Source organism: Arvicola amphibius, chromosome 9 (genome assembly GCF_903992535.2).
Source record: "Arvicola amphibius chromosome 9, mArvAmp1.2, whole genome shotgun sequence".
Classification (NCBI taxonomy): domain Eukaryota; kingdom Metazoa; phylum Chordata; class Mammalia; order Rodentia; family Cricetidae; genus Arvicola; species Arvicola amphibius.
In genome coordinates, this window is record NC_052055.2 from 24,290,058 (window position 1) to 24,305,851 (window position 15,794).

Here is a 15,794-nt window from a genome sequence, read left to right on the forward strand (position 1 = left end):
GGGCTGGAGAGATGACTCAGAGGTTAAGAGCACTGACTCTTATTTCAGAGATCCTGGGTTCAATTACCAGCAACAACATGGTGGCTCAAAACCATCTATAATAAGATCTGGTGCCCTCTTCTGGTCTGCAGGGGTATATGCAAGCAGAATGCTGTATACATAATTAGTAAATTAAATGAGAGAGAAGAACATAATCGGGATAGATTATTTACATTTATATGAATGAGTAGTAATATCAAAAGAAGAACACTTAGCACCCTTTTCCTACCACCTAGAACATGCACAGAAATCATCACTTCCATGAATGCCATGGTACCATATCTCAAATGTATCCTGCACTCAGTAAGGACTGGGCTGGGGACAGGCTTTGAGGGAGATTTAGGCTTCTACAAGTTGCTGCAGAAATGACAGGCTCCCATAAAGGGCAGACAGGGGCATCTTGGCTTCCAGATCCCAAGTTGACCTGGGATTATTCAGCTCCATCTTCAGACCACACTCCATGAGCAATTCATAAGTAATGGCCAAGCCCTCACCCTGGAGTGGGGCAAGAAGCTGAGGCTGGAGAGTGAAGGGGATGTTCCAGGGATACTTGAAGTTTGGCTGCAGGATGCTCTTTACCTAAAACAAAAATTCTCAGGTTGGCCAGACCAGGCTCTGACACCAGGGTGAAAAACCTTCTGTCCTGACAGCTAGGAATCACACAGGATAATGAACTAAGAAAGACCTGAAGCCACCGTGCTTTGGTTCCTCAGCTACAACACGGTATTTAAAAAGCCTATGCTGCACGGGAGTGCCGTTTGTGTGTGTGTATGTTTGTGTGTGTGTGTGTGCGTGTGCGCGCGCGCGCACGCGCGCGCGCATGTATGCACATGGCTAGGCACACATTTGTATTTATAGATAAACATATGGGGAGAAAAAAAAGACAATTTACAAATGGCAACTGTAAACAAAGAAGGCTGTAACTGACTTTCATCCCTTGAGTTCCTACAGAGCTGCCTTCCTGGGTGGCTAGTTTAGAACTAGTGGGTCTTACTTCTGAGGCTGCCATAAAAACAGACATGCTCCTGAGAGAATCAAGCCCCAGCTGTCTGCTTCCCAAAGGCAAAGCAACCAGGGGGTTCTCAACTCCTCTCCTTGTGGAAAATTCATTGCTTTCTGCTAGAATGTTCTTCCTCTTCCTGCTTTCCTCTCCCCCTCCTGAATGTTAGCTCCTGGCGGTTTCTTACCAGCTCTCGTTGATGAAGGAGGAGCCTCTTTTCCATAGACTGGGCCAGCAGCTTGAGCTGTGTGTCACTCAGCACTGGGGGGAAAGACACATGTGGAAACAGAGTGACAGACTCAACATTTTCTTCTCACCATGAACGAGGACAGTCAATGAGAGAAGAATTCTGGGACAGAGGAATATGTCCCATTGGATTCAAAGGTCAAGCTCACTGACTTAGACAGCTCTCCTTTTCTTGGCTAGGCACATTTGTAGTTATTGATAAACACATGGGAGAGAAAAGACAACTTACAAATGGCAACTGTAAACAAAGAAGGCTGTAACTGACTCTCATTCCCTGAATTCCTACAGAGATACCTTCCTAGGTAACTAATATAGACCTAGTGGGCCTTGCTTCTGAGGCTGCCACAAACAGGGATGCTCCAGAATCCTAAGCAACATGGCCCAGAGCCTCAAAATCTAAGGGCTGAGGCAGGAATCGTCTTCCAGCAAGGATACGCCAGGAGCTTGGTGACTGCTCACTTTCTACACCTCAGTCTCCATCTGCGGTCCATGGACTGTTGTCAGTCTGGCCTTGCTGACCTTAGAGAGGAGGGTGAGGTGAGAATGACCATGATAACTCAAGAGCTTTGGGGAGGTGGCATCTGGAGCACTGTGAGAGCCAACACAAGGACTCTCCCACACTTCCCTCAAATCATTCTTACCCATTAGGGCTTGAAGGAGATAAAGAAGGAGGTTCCTGAAGTCAATCCATGGGGGTATGGAGTCTTGTCGCAGCTGATCTAGGATCACACCACCTGGGCCATCCATATGCCCCAACTGATCCAGTTCCAGCTAGAGGAGACAGATGTTCTGTTAATAACAGCATTCCCAGTGCTGGGGAGAGGATGGCTTTATATATGCTGAACGAGTCCTCTACCATGAAGCTACAGCCTGACTCCTTTTTTTTCCTTCATTTTTCTCTTTTGTGTGACAGGGTCTCAGGCTGTTGCCCAAGCCAGCTTTGAACTCACTATGTACCTCAGTAAGGCCTTGAACTTGCAGCCCTTCTACAAGCAGCTTCAGCTTCCCACATCTGGCTCAAAACGATTGCTGCATAATGTGCCTGTGTCCAGAGGAGTAAAGCAAGGTGTGGGCTATGGGTTCTATAGGTTCTCCTTCAGGGACTTTCTGAGCAGAATTCAGGGGCCACACTCTGAGGTCTCATCACTGTGCATGGAGCCAGAACCCCAAACTTGGACATAGTTCTCAGTCTCCTGGTCTCACAGGCATCTCTACTCCCTCATGAATCTTGACATGCTCAGCACCATAACTGACCCTTGCAGGTTAGATCATCTCTAGGTGGCTATGGAACTCTCACCTTGTTCATCAGGTCATACAGATTCTCCCTGTCACTGAGCATGAGCAGCAGGCTAGAGGACACAACTTCTTGAACATCCTTTGGAAGCATGGCCAGTTGCCCTGTATTTCCAGAAACCTCACTTTGAAGGTGCTTGAAATCTGTTCACAGACAGCAACACCAAGCAGAAAGTGAGAGCAATTCCTCAATTAAATATCCCTAGGATGGTAAGCCCTTGCCCTTCAGTACCATTTCTGGTGGCTAAAAGCGTCTCCATTGATAGTCTGCTTGAACCCCAGTGAGGCAACTCTCATGAAGCTAGAAAACACTAGAATACTGGCAGCTTTGGCACTCTGGAAGGAGGGGACACAGCACTGGGAGAGGAGATGGAAATCCTGACAACTGCTTATCACAGTGGGAGAAAAGTGACCAAGTGTGCATTTCTGGGATATGTCAGAAAGAAAATGTACTGTAGACCAAAGAGATGACAGTCTTCAGTGTTTCAGGATCAGGTTGCAATGTGACAAATGGGGACATCTTGAGGAATCAAGGGGTTTGTGTTCACCAGGCACCTGGCATGCAGAAGCTACACTAATTAATAAGTATCTCCACCGTCTATGAAGAATTAGCCCAGCACTGCATTTCAGGATGCTCTGGTTCTCCCAAGTGTCCTCCGGGTGATCTGTGACTGTGAGAGGATGCCCTAGCGGAAACCGCAAAGACACGGGTGCTTTCATCCCAGTATTTCACCTTGCATGCTGGAGGAATGCTGCTTTCTCCTAAATCCTCGCTGTACTCTAGTGCTCACAGCTGTGCATGTGTGAGCTGAACTACTACAAATGTGAAAGTAGACCTCGGTTTTCTGAATCCCAAAGACAGTTCTCATTTGAGTTCCAAGCCAGTTGTGTCCTGTCAGACACCTAGGTCTCCTCTGAGGAAAAAAAACCCACTCACCTAGCTGGAAGGGTTCCTCTATCCTTCCTATAAAGAGAAGACAAGTTATCACTTTTTCTCATCCTTTGCCTTGAGACACACTGCGTCTCTCTCCTCTCATCTCCTCCTGCCCCATTCCAAGTCTATGCTTTCTCCACACCAGCCTTCCATGATCTTTCCCATCCCGCAGGAACCAGAGCCTGGGCTAGGGTTGACCACAGGAGCATCATCCGGATTTCCACAACAGCCCCACCAGATACACACTCACCAATTGGAGGGATGTAACTGATCTCCCAGTCTAGAAAGAGAAAATACATTGCGCCACCCAAGAATTAGTATTTGACCTTACTTCCCCTGTATCCCTGACAATTCTCTATCCTCCACCCCCAAACCTTGTACAGAAGACTAGATCTCAAGACCTATGTCAAAGACAATCAGGCGGTTTTTGTTATTCAGTTGTCAGCATGAGGGAGCAGGTTCCACTCTCATTCCCCCAGGACCCTTCACTCACCTAGCTGACGTCTAGATGAAGGCTCTGGAAAGAGAAAGTGAACGGTTCACTCACCACGACTCACTCACCCCACCCCTTCTCCTGCCTCACACCTTCCCAGCTCCTCCATCCACCTTTGCTTTTCACCTTGCAATTCTAATTTTATGAGAAATTTCCTATGATAAATCCATACTCAGGTGATCCTGTCCAAGAAAGAACATACGTATCTTAATGGTTGCAGAATATCCTGAGAAACCCTCTGTTAAGGCAAGGAGACCTCTTGGCTTCGTAGGGAGCAAATGTAGAAAGTTTTTCTTCTTAGCTTTGGCAGAAAGGAGAATGGCTGATGGGAAAGAGACTCAGTTAGGAGAGATGCCGTTATCACCTGTTAGAGTAGTTCCTGCACCCCATTTAGGGACTCTCAGGCCAAACCCCAGGGATGATGTCAGCCTAAACACTAGCCTCTTGACCTTTAATCACTACCTTTGACAGTTGCCTTGAAATTTGCATTTTATTTTATTGTATTATCTTTGTTTATCTGTTTATTTATGGGGTGCATGCATGCCACAAAGCACATGCAGAGGTCAGAGGACAACTCTGGGAGTCCGTTATCTCCTTCCAACACCTGGGACCTGGAGCTGGAACTCAAGGCATCAGGCCTGGCAATAGACATCTTTGCCAGCCGATCCAGCTCACCAGCCTGAAACCTGCATTTCAAATAAGCATCGTGCCTTCTGAGATTCAATAATTACCCCATGAGGGCTGGAGAGCAAGATTAACTGTTAAGAGCCACTGCTGTTCTAGCAAAGGACCTCAATACAAGGCAGAGCCCTCTTCTGGCCTCCTTGGGACATTGCATGCACATTCTACTCAAATGCAGGCAAAACATAAATACTCACAAAAGAGAAATAAACAAACACTCCATGAGGTAAAGCAGACTGGCTTCCTCCTGCCCTGCCATATGGGCTTCTTGTTAGCCTTCAGTTACTACCTGGCCCTTCCTTATCCACTCTCAGTCTGGCAATTTTTCACTGTTTGAATTATATTCAAAGCGATGTGCTGAGGTTTGAAACTTTCCTACCAACAAAGTTCAATCCTTTGACACATGAAATGAGGATAGGGAGAAAAATGACACCATTTAAGGTGTGAACTAAGTTAAGTTAAACAAAAACAAACTTCAAAGAGTGTCTGCAAGTCACATTCTGAGCACTAGGGGGCGAGCAGGGCATCTTGTTTACAAAACCAGTCATAGTAGGGAAGGGAACCAACTGGGACCATGTGCTGAACAAATTTACTCCTCATAACAGAACAAACAGAAAATAATAATTGTTGCATCACTGGCAAGTCGCTTCAGGGAAAACTGGCCTTCTCCTGTGTAAGAGGAAATGAGCCTTCCCCTCAAGGTGGCATGAAGATGGGGTAAATGGCCAACAATACTTCCAGTCCCATCCTGTCTCCACTCCCTCAGTTCACCAAGCTCTTTCCTGACCTGACAACATTCTCTGCACCTTCAGAAGTCCTCACCCCAGGTTCCCCTCCCATCATCCCCTCCTCTCACACATGCCCCCTTCAGTCAGCTCCCCTAAGCGCCCTCCACATAGAACATCACTTATCTCCTTCCGTGCACACCTCAGCCTTTGCAGTTTATCTTCCGGGGAAACTCGCCTGGTTCGGCCTCCACTAACATGGCCTTGGTTTCCTGCGTACAACATCTGATCTAAACAGATTTGGTTTTTTTGTTTGTTTTGACTGTTTGTTTGTTGTTAATATTTTTAGTAACAGGTTCGTTTTCTTTCCCTTTTTAAATGAAAGCTCTTTTCACTTAGCATGATCTGTGACAGAAAGGATATCTCCCCCAATCATTTCAAAGGCATCTGCGACCTTGTACCCATTCCCTGCCCTATAACTCAGTGAAGGGTGTTTGGAGAGTGTGGACAATCTTCTTCTAGAAGCCATCATCCACCAACTGTACCATATTGTAAATGTTTCCTGGTTTATTGTTGCCAACTAGAGGATTGACTCTAGAACTTTCCCTTGGGCACAATTTACAGAGTAGTTATTTCACAGGGTTGTGTGTGTGTGTGCCTGTGTGTGTGTGCCTGTGTGTGTGTGTGTGTGTGTGTGTTGGTGTGTGTGTGTTGAGGGATTGTACATTTCAAGGTAAAGCTATGGGGAAACTGCTATGCTCTGTTGTTCAGGCATTTTGCCTACAGTTTTGTATGTGTTGTGCTTCCATTATTTTATGGAGCATTAATGAGGTTTAAGGATCACCTGGTGCACCTGGTTACTCCATAATGAACTTCTGAGTGTACTAAGACCTTGACTGACTAGAGATGAATGACTAGAGAAGGCTGAGACTAGGCCTTCATCCAGATAAAGACACCTTCATTTGAGCACCCCACGGTAGATCCCTTCCCACGAAAGAGGCTATCGCTGCAGGTACAACTAGCAGTGCCTGAGCTTGGCCATGCTTGGTGGTCGCTAAGGATGGTGGGACATGCGCCTTGAAGAGTGAGCACCGCCCCTCCTAGTGTAGAGTAAGGAAAGAAGAGGAGGTTCAGGACTTTAGACACCCCACTCCCACTTGCCCCCCGCACATCTTCTTACCACAAGTGTCATTCTCAATGACAAGTTGCTTCTTCTTGTAGGCCACCACCGCACCCTTTTGGATAGGCACTGAATCTGTTGTCTCCCTTTGCCACTGTCCCTGGGCTTGAGCCTGGGGAGACAAGACATTCCCAAAGTTTAATAGCACCTTGTCTCCTAAAAATTATGTTTGCTTTTAATCAAGGCAACATATGCCTGTAATTTTAAAATCAAATAAACTTAGAAAGCTCATGACAAAATACTAGCAGTCCCTCACTTCCTCCTGGTCCCCCTGTCCAGTTTCTGCTTTACTTACATTGAAATTCAGGACGTGTGCCTGGAGAATCCGGGCAGTTGAACCCAGAGCATGGTGAATGCCAGGCCAGTATTTACCACTGAGCCACACAACCAGTCCTATTACAATGTCTTGATTTTTCCAAACTAGGAATATGATTTCCTGTCTCCCTCTGAGTTGAGGTTCTCATTCTCCTACTTGACCCTCAGTGCTTACTGCTTCCTCCATATTCACATCTGTGTTTCTGGGTAGGTGTGTTCTCTCTGTCAGCTGCTGGGTGAGGCTGCTTCTCCTCATTCCAGACCACGTCTCTATCAGGCAGTGTGATGTCTTCTGTCTTTTCTGTCCTGTTACCGAGTATCTACAGGGGACCTGAGAGGAATACGCCTGAAAAACTGCATACCTAAAGACATTTTTACCTTGCATTTGGTTCACAACTGGAGGAGATAGAATTTGAAGGTGGAAGTCCTTGGAATTTAAATTGTTTTCCTTTTTATGTACAATTTCCTTTACTTGAATATGGTTTAATGTTTGAGAATTTCATATATTCATACAATGCATTTTGATCAAACTCACACCCCATTAACTCATTTCCAATTCCTCCCTTATCCCATCCCCCATCACTTTCCCTTCCCAACTTTTTGAGCTCTTTTTGTTTTTTAATTTTTTACTAAACTCAATGAGTTCCTTTAGTGCTGCCAGACCATGACTCTGGGCGACAGCAGGATGTCCAAGAGGATCTTCATTGAGGGTCCAGTATTGATGGTCTACCAGAAGACAAAGGCCTTGAACCTGTGCCACAACACACTACACAATGAACATTTGCAAGTAAAGCTGTTTGGACAAAAGAGTAGGCTGCATGATACACAGAAGCCACTGTCATTAAGATGAAGAGATGATAGAGAGGCAGAAGAGATGTTCAAAGAACTAAGTGGTTTTTCATTATTATTTTGTTTTGTTTTATTGCTTTTTTTCTTTGTTTAATATTCGTACCTGTGGTTTTTATTTTTTGTTGTTTCTTTTTATCATTTCTTTTGGTTTTACATTTTGTGTGTTTGATATTCTTATTTGTATTTCCATATTTTATTTTTATTATTTCTTTTTAAGTTTCCCTTTGGGGGGATGTTCCAAAGTTTAAGGGCAGATAGAGAGGAATTGGAAAATGAGTGGAATTGGGGTATCTGATGTGAAATCTCAAAGAATCAATAAAAAAATTATGTTTAAAAAAGAATTAAAGTTAAGATCATAAATTCGCATATACTACATACCAGCAGGAAGAATAAGGGACCTCACCCTGTGAGCCCTAGAAACTGCAACCCAGAGCCCTTGAGAAGCCAGACTGCCCTGGCTATGCTGGCTGTTTTCTTCCCATCTCTAGCCCATACCTTGGCAACCTGGGAGATGAGCGCTTTTCCTGACAGGTCAATGCTGCTACTGTCTTCCAGCACAGTGTCCTTGGTCACTTCAAAGGCCTCCGTCACCACATACAGGTCCTTCCTTCCCATCCGGCAATCCTGCACAAATGATGGCTGCTTATCCAGAAGTTTCCTGAAGGTGTAAAACGAGAATGAAAAGATCCCTAACTTCATAGAGACCAAATCATGTGGAAAAACAAAACAAAACAAACAAAAACCAGAAACTGTGACCCAGCCTCTGAGCACGAAAGAGATTGAGTCCGCTTCAGGCTGGCGATGTGGCTCAGTCTATAAAGTGCCCGCCATGCACTTGTAAGGACATGAAGTCAGATCCCCAGAAGACACATTAAAGTCCTAGGTAGTCATAGCTGACTACATGCAACATGCGCTTCAAATCGGCTAAGAGAATAGACAGTAAATGTTCTTGTCATAACAATAACAGTTACTGAGCTGGCAGGATGGCTCAGCAGGTAGAGATGGTTGTTGGCATGAGTTTGGCAGAGACATACACAGCAAAGGGAGAGACCTGACTCCTGCAAGTTGTCCTCTGACTTCCATATTTGATCCATGGCATGAAGGTTCACATGCATACACACACACACACACACACACACACACGCACGCACGCACACACACTATATGAATAAATGTAATTTTAAAAATTCAAATAATGGCTACCAGATAAAGTAATATGTTATTTGTGTTATATGTGATATTGTATTATATTAAATATATATGGTTTGTGTTATATGCACAAATCACACCAAAATGCTGCACATAAACATGAATTTCTACTTGTAAATTATATCTCAGAAGAGATGCTATAAAAGTCAATGAAGTCTCAAAGGGCTGGAGTGTTCAAGTGATTGTTACAGACTTCTTTACATTTTAATCAGTATTCTAACCGATTTTTCTACGATTTTCTCCTCATTACAGGCCCATCCTCTGGGCAATGAACAGAAACCCCTATCAGATCAGAATCTTTATCTGTCTGTCTTATTTTCCGGTCCCTGTCACATTAATAGAACAGTAATAGGTAATTCTGTATTGATGAGTATTACTAGAGCACTATAAGCCATTATTTCAATAACTTGTAAAAAAATAAAGCAGAATAATGTGAACTGTCATAAAACCTGCTTAGTGCCTCTTTGCCTACATCACATCCCAAAACATGGTTGAACCTTCCTTTCACCTGTTTTGAAGACTTTCCAGGTTTGAGTCTGGGATGCTGATACACCGGACCTCAATTTCATATCCACAGGACTTAACATAAGCTGCTGACACACTTCCTTCTGCGATGGCGTTGACACCCGTGTTAGCCTTCAGTTTCTGGGACACAGTGTGTTTGAGGGGGATGGGAGCCGATACCTCAGGATCTGAAGAAGAAAGGGGACAGAAGTTTAGTCAAGAATTCACTGTGGAACAGCTTCTCTGGAGAATGGGAAATAGAAGGCCATTTCCCCTCCTCATTTAAAACTTAGTCAAGAAAAAGCTAGTAATCACACATGTCATATATATGAATAATTAATATCCGAAATATAAATTACTACTGAGGGAAAATTTCAGAACCAATGCAAGCATTGTCTTAATTCTAAAAAAAAGAAAATCATCATTTGTACAGTGTCTAGGACTTCCCTGATATCATCTTTCCAAATACAGAGTCCAGCCCCAGCAAGGAAAACTACCTGGGACTTGCAGACAGACTGGCCTTAGTCTGTATTCAAATTCTACCAGTTTGAACTGTGTAGGAACTGTTGTTTTAGGAACCTCAATTGCTTTTTTTATAACATGGGCACCCTATCTCCATCTAAAGAGGCTTTTAGAAGTGTATTACAACCAAATGCAAGGAGGGGTCCAGAAAATGAGTGGGTTCCCAAAGGACCTTCCTCGTCCGTGGCCTTAAACAGGATGGCCCATGAGCTACCTGTCTAGGTACCTCGTGGGTTCTGAGAAGCTGTGCCACTTCTCCGCCCCTTGGCTGACAATACCTGGCACTGGAAGATTTGGCTCTAAGATCTGCAGGAGGGAATATCCAACTGGAGTATCTTCAGATTTCCAAAACAGGGACTGAGGAGTCCTCTGCAGTATCGCAAACTGCCGGAACTTCATTGCATCTGACAGACGGGTGACGGGACTCAAATCTTTTCCTTGGAGTTTTTTGACGACGTCCTTGCAAACCCAGTCAAATGAGTAGGGCATGTTGCTATCATCAGACATAAGGAAGTGCAAAGTTTGGTTAAGAAGAAAAGTGTAGTTGGCTCTCAGTGATTCCTGGTATTTTTTATAAACCACCAAATTGTGAGATCCCACACATCAACACTCATCAGAGATATACACATCCAAGTAATCCTTGAACTATTCCAAATAGTCAAAATACAGACTCAGGCTAGAGACTCATCAAAAGATGAAAGAAGCCAGGAACCTGGGACAAAGTGGGCCTGGGACGGTGAACTCCAAGGGAGCAGGAGCAGATCCAGACCAGGGACATTTGTGGAGCAGTGAGCTCCATGGGAGCAGGACTGAGCCAGCAACCTTAGCCAGAGCAGACCAGAAACAGTGAACTCCACAGGAGCAGGTACAGGGAAGCAAATGCTGAGAGATTGATTGGGCCAGAGCTGGAGACCACTGCGGGTCTGGGCATGAATCTGGGACCTTAGAGGGAGTAGACCTGGGCCAATACCCCTGCAGGTGTGGGCGTGAGTCTGGAACCTCTGAGGAACTAGGCCTGAGCCAGGACCTCTAACAGAGATATAAGGGAACTAACAGATGTTATGACTCAAAAGGACTTAACAGACATCTATAAAATATTTCACCCAAACATAAAAGAATATACCTTCTTCTCAGCACCTCATGGAACCTTCTCAAAACTTGAACACATACTCAGTAACAAAACAAACCTCAACAGATATAAAAAAAAAAAAAAACTTGGAATAACCCCATATATCTTATCAGATCACCATGGCTTAAAATTAGAATTCAACAGCAATACTAATTCCAGAAAGCCCACAAACACATGGAAATCAAACAATGCTCACCTGAATCATCAATGGGTCAAGGAAGAAATAAAGGGAGAAATTAAAGACTTCCTAAAATTCAATGAAAATGACCATACAACATACCCAAATTTATGGGACACAACGAGAGCAGTGTTAAGAGGAAAGTTCATAGCACTAAATGCCTACATAAAGAAGCTGGAAAAATCCCACACTAGTGAATTAACGGAACATTTGAAAACTTTAGAACAAAAAGAAGCAAACTCACCCAAGAAAACTAGAATGGAGGAAATAATCAAATTGAGAGCTGAAGTCAACAAAATAGAAACAAAGAAAACAATACATAGAATCAAAGAGACAAAGAGTTGGTTCCTTGAGAAAATCAACAAAATAGACAAGCCTTTATCCAAACTAACCAAAAGGCAGAGAGAGAATATACAAATTAACAAAATCAGAAATGAAAAGGAGGACACAGCAACAGAAATGGAGGAAATCCAGAGAATTATCAGGTCATATTTGGAAACTTATACTCCACAAAGTTGGAAAACTTAAAGGAAATAGACAACTTTCTGGATAAATATCACTTACCAAAATTAAATCAAATCCAGATAAGCAAATTAAATAGATCTATAAGTGCTGAAGAAATAGAAACAGTCTTCAAAAGTCTCCCAACAAAAAAACAAAACAAAACAAAAAAAGCCCAGAACTAGAAGTTTTCAGCTCAGAATTCTACAAGATTTTCAAAGAAGAAATAATACCAATACTCCTCAAATTGTTCCACACAATAGAAACAGAAGGAACATTGCCAAACTCTTTATTTGAGGCTACAATTACCCTGATACCCAAACCACAGAAAGACATTACTAAGAAAGAGAATTACAGACCAATCTTACTCATGAACATTGATGCAAAAATACTAAATAAAATACTGGCAAATCGAATCCAGGAACACATCAGAACCATCATCCACCATGATCAAGTCAGCTTCATCCCAGAGATGCAGAGATGGTTCAACATATGTAAATCTCTCAACATAATTCACCATATAAACAAACTGAAAAATCAAAAGCACATGATCATCTCATTAGATGCCAAAAAATCTTTAGACAAAATACAACATCCCTTCATGATAAAGGTCTCAGAGAGAGAAGGGATACAAGGAACATACCTAAACACAATAAAGGCAATATACAGTAAGCTAACAGCTAACATCAAACTAAATGGAGAGAAACTCCCAGCAATCCCATTGAAATTACAAACAAGTTAAGGTTGTCCACTCTCTTCATTTATTCAATGTAGTTCTTGAGGTCCTAGCTAGAGCAATACGACACCAAAAGGATATTAAGGGGATAGAAATCAGAAAAGAAGTCAAACTCTCACTATTTGCTGATGATATGATAGTTTACATAAGTGATCCCAAAAATTCTACCAAGGAATGTCTAGAACTCATAAACACTTTAAGTAATGTAGCAGGATACAAGATTAACTCGAAAAAATCAGTAGCCCTCCTGTGTGCAGATGATTAATGGGCTGAGAAAGAAATCAGAATAACATCACCCTTCACAATAGCTAAAAATAGCATAAAATATCTCAAAGTAACTTTAATCAAACAAGTGGAAGACTTGCATGACAAGAACTTTAAATCTTTGATGAAAGAAATTGAAGAAGACACCAGAAAGTGGAAAGATCTCCCATGCTCTTGGGTACGTAGAATTAACATAGTAAAAATGACAATCTTACCAAAAGCAATCAACAGATTCAATGCAGTACCCATCAAAATCCCAGCAAAATTCTTCACAGACCTCAAAAGAATGGTACTCAACTTCATATGGAAAATAGATGAATGGAAGCAGAGACTAGATGAATGGCTCCTATGTTAACAACACTGTCTCTTTTTCTAGAGGGCACCAGTTCAACTCCCAGCACTTACATGGAGGTTCACAACCATCTGTGACTCCAGTCCCAGGGGGAACTGATGACAACTGATGACCTCTTCTGACCTCCTCAGGCACCAGGCATACACATAGTGTATGTATATGCAGGCAAAGCATCCATACACAAAAATTAAATATTTTTTAAGATGTATAAGAGAAAGAAAATGTGATATACATGCATGAATAAGTTTTAGCCAGCCATAACTTGTGAAATTACACCATGTACTAAAACAAGCATTCTTATTGGTCTTAATAATAAATACTCAAAGTCAGCTATTGGGGAAGAAGCTGGAGGATCAGAGAAGCAGAGCAGCTAACCATTACAATTCTTACCTCTACCAATACTCATACCATAAAGACAATCCTGTCCCTATGAATCCTCAGACTGCATCTCAGACTGAATCCTCAGAGTACATACAATTCTACAAATCATCAGACTACATCCATCTCCAAGAATTCTTAGACTGCCCTGAGCTTCTGTCTCCTCCTGCCTTATATTCCTCTTTCCATCTAGCCATATAGCTCCTATCTGTGCCTCCCTAGTGCTGAAATTAAAGGCATGTAATAGTAAGTGCTGAGACAACCTTTGTGTGAACTGTGTGTCTCTTTTAGACAGATTCATTTTTGTCTATCCCAGGGTGACTTTGAACTCACAGATACCCATCTGCGTCTGTCTCTTGAGTGCTGGGATTAAAGATGTATGCCACCATTGCCTGGCCTCTATGGCTAACGAGTGGCTTAGTGCTGCAGTCTGATCTTCAGGCAAGCTTTATTTGTTGGATCACAAACAAAATATTACTACATTTTCCCTTTTTGTCTAAAATAAAAAGGCTATAACTAATAAGAAAAACTATATACAATAACTATATATAGTAAAAAAAAAGGCAAAAAAAAATCAACAATGCCTAGACCATTTGCATTTGACAAATTGAGAGAAAACACTCCATTATCTATCCCATCTTGGTGAGTCCAAAGTCTTACACCTAATTTACTTTCTATTCTATCTTTCATTATCATCCAAAACTATTTTTTGATATCTCTCAACCTTATACTCTTTATACCTTTTTAGTGAGTTTCCTTGCTGCATCTGTTAAACTAGGAAAACTCTTACATCTTAAATTAACTCATTTCTTTTATTTTATATTTTGTCACGAGGCGCATGGTTTGTTACCTCAAATCTTGCATCTTGGGTGGCTGCATGGCATCTGCCTGTCTCCACCTTCTTTCTTTCTGAATTCAATTTAGTTTTTCTGCTTAGCTATATTCTACCCCACCATAGGCCAAAGCAGCTTTTTTATTAAACAATTGTAATAAAACATATTCACAGCTTACAGAGGGGTATCCCACATCATCTCCCCTTTTCTGTCTAAATAAAAAGAATAGTTTTAACATTAACATAATAAAATTACGTATAACAGAACAGGTATCACTGGGCAGTGGTGGCACATACCTTTAATCCCAGCACTCAGGAGACAGAGGCAGGCAGAGCTCCGTGAGTTTGAGGCCAGTCTGTTCTATATAGCAAGACTAGCTCCATAGAAACTCCATTTTTGAGCCCTGTTTCAAAAATCGAAAAGCAAAAAATCCCACCCACCCCCAAATAATGAACAAAACAGCCAGATATCAATCAAGAATTACAACGATATATTTAGTCTATTTTTATCTGGCTAAATTAAAGAAGATATTCTATCATATTTTATCTTCATGAGTCTAAAGTTTTATATCTAATTTATCTTTTATCATAACTAAGGAAAACTATAATCATAACTATCTAGTTGTCAACTTGATCAAAGACCCCAGAAGGATATAATATTACCTAAGTAAACAGGAGATGCATTGTAAGCAATTTCCAAAAGTCTAGAATTGAAAGAGACATCTCCCTTCAAGGACAGTCACCCAAAGTTCTTCTATAAGGACAGTCACCCAAAGTTCTTCTATAACAACGGAGCAGCAATCTTCAGCCTACAGACCCATAGTATCTAGCAGACTTTTCCAAGAAGCAAGAAATTGGAAAGACTGTTTCGCCTATATTGGCAGTTTATCAGTCACTTTCTTCTATGTCCTGTAAAATGTCTGGCAGACTCTTTCATGAAACAGGAATCCTGAAGGACTGTCTCACCTTCTTTTGGCAAATTTAACAGTCATTTTTCTGTAGGTCCTGTATGTCCAGTTTATACAGCATACTATCAAACAGTCCAGGAAAGAGCAGTTTCTTGCCTAAATGGCTAGCCTTGTCACATTGAAGGCAAATTCCATCATGAGTTTCTTCAGTGCCCAGCAATCTCTCTGAAATAGTAGGTGCTGCCAGTAGCAGACATGTTTCACTGTCAAGAAAAGTCTAAATTCTTAAAAACCTTTAAAATGCCATATTCTATAGGTCTTTGAAGTGTTGAAGATTTCTGTCTAATTGAAAAATGTCTCTGTAACTCTAGAAAACCTAATAAGACTACTTTGATTACTATTAATGACTATTTATCGGTAATTTTAAATTATATATTACATTTTTAAAGGAGGTGTAAAACATAATAACTTAAACAAGAGTAGAAATATGCATATAACAAAACTGACCTTAAATTTGTACCAATGA

The 15,794-nt window shown here is 41.9% G+C and overlaps 1 protein-coding gene across 1 annotated transcript; it reads right to left on the reverse strand.

Annotated features, from left to right (window-relative positions):
- Nucleotides 1-378: 378 nt before the first annotated feature.
- Nucleotides 379-10,479, reverse strand: Gsdmc (gasdermin C). The gene is made up of 10 exons (XM_038343751.1): nt 10,269-10,479; nt 9,473-9,656; nt 8,251-8,413; nt 6,592-6,703; nt 3,763-3,792; nt 3,516-3,542; nt 2,583-2,722; nt 1,927-2,056; nt 1,227-1,300; nt 379-618 (listed from the first exon to the last, which is right to left on the reverse strand). The coding sequence occupies exons 1-10, from the start codon at nt 10,477-10,479 to the stop codon at nt 379-381; spliced, it is 1,311 nt and encodes a 436-aa protein (XP_038199679.1).
- Between the last annotated feature and the right edge of the window lie 5,315 nt (nt 10,480-15,794).

What these genes read in the sequence shown, in the direction of transcription:
- Gsdmc (XM_038343751.1), bottom strand. Translation starts at nt 10,479, where the DNA reads ATGCCCTACTCATTTGACTGGGTTTGCAAGGACGTCGTCAAAAAACTC. An exon ending in CTGGAAAGTCTTCAAAACAG is followed by an intron (nt 8,414 to 9,472) that starts GTGAAAGGAAGG and finishes TTACACCTTCAG; the next exon opens with GAAACTTCTGGATAAGCAGC. An exon ending in CATTGAGAATGACACTTGTG is followed by an intron (nt 3,793 to 6,591) that starts GTAAGAAGATGT and finishes TTCTCTTTCTAG; the next exon opens with ACTGGGAGATCAGTTACATC.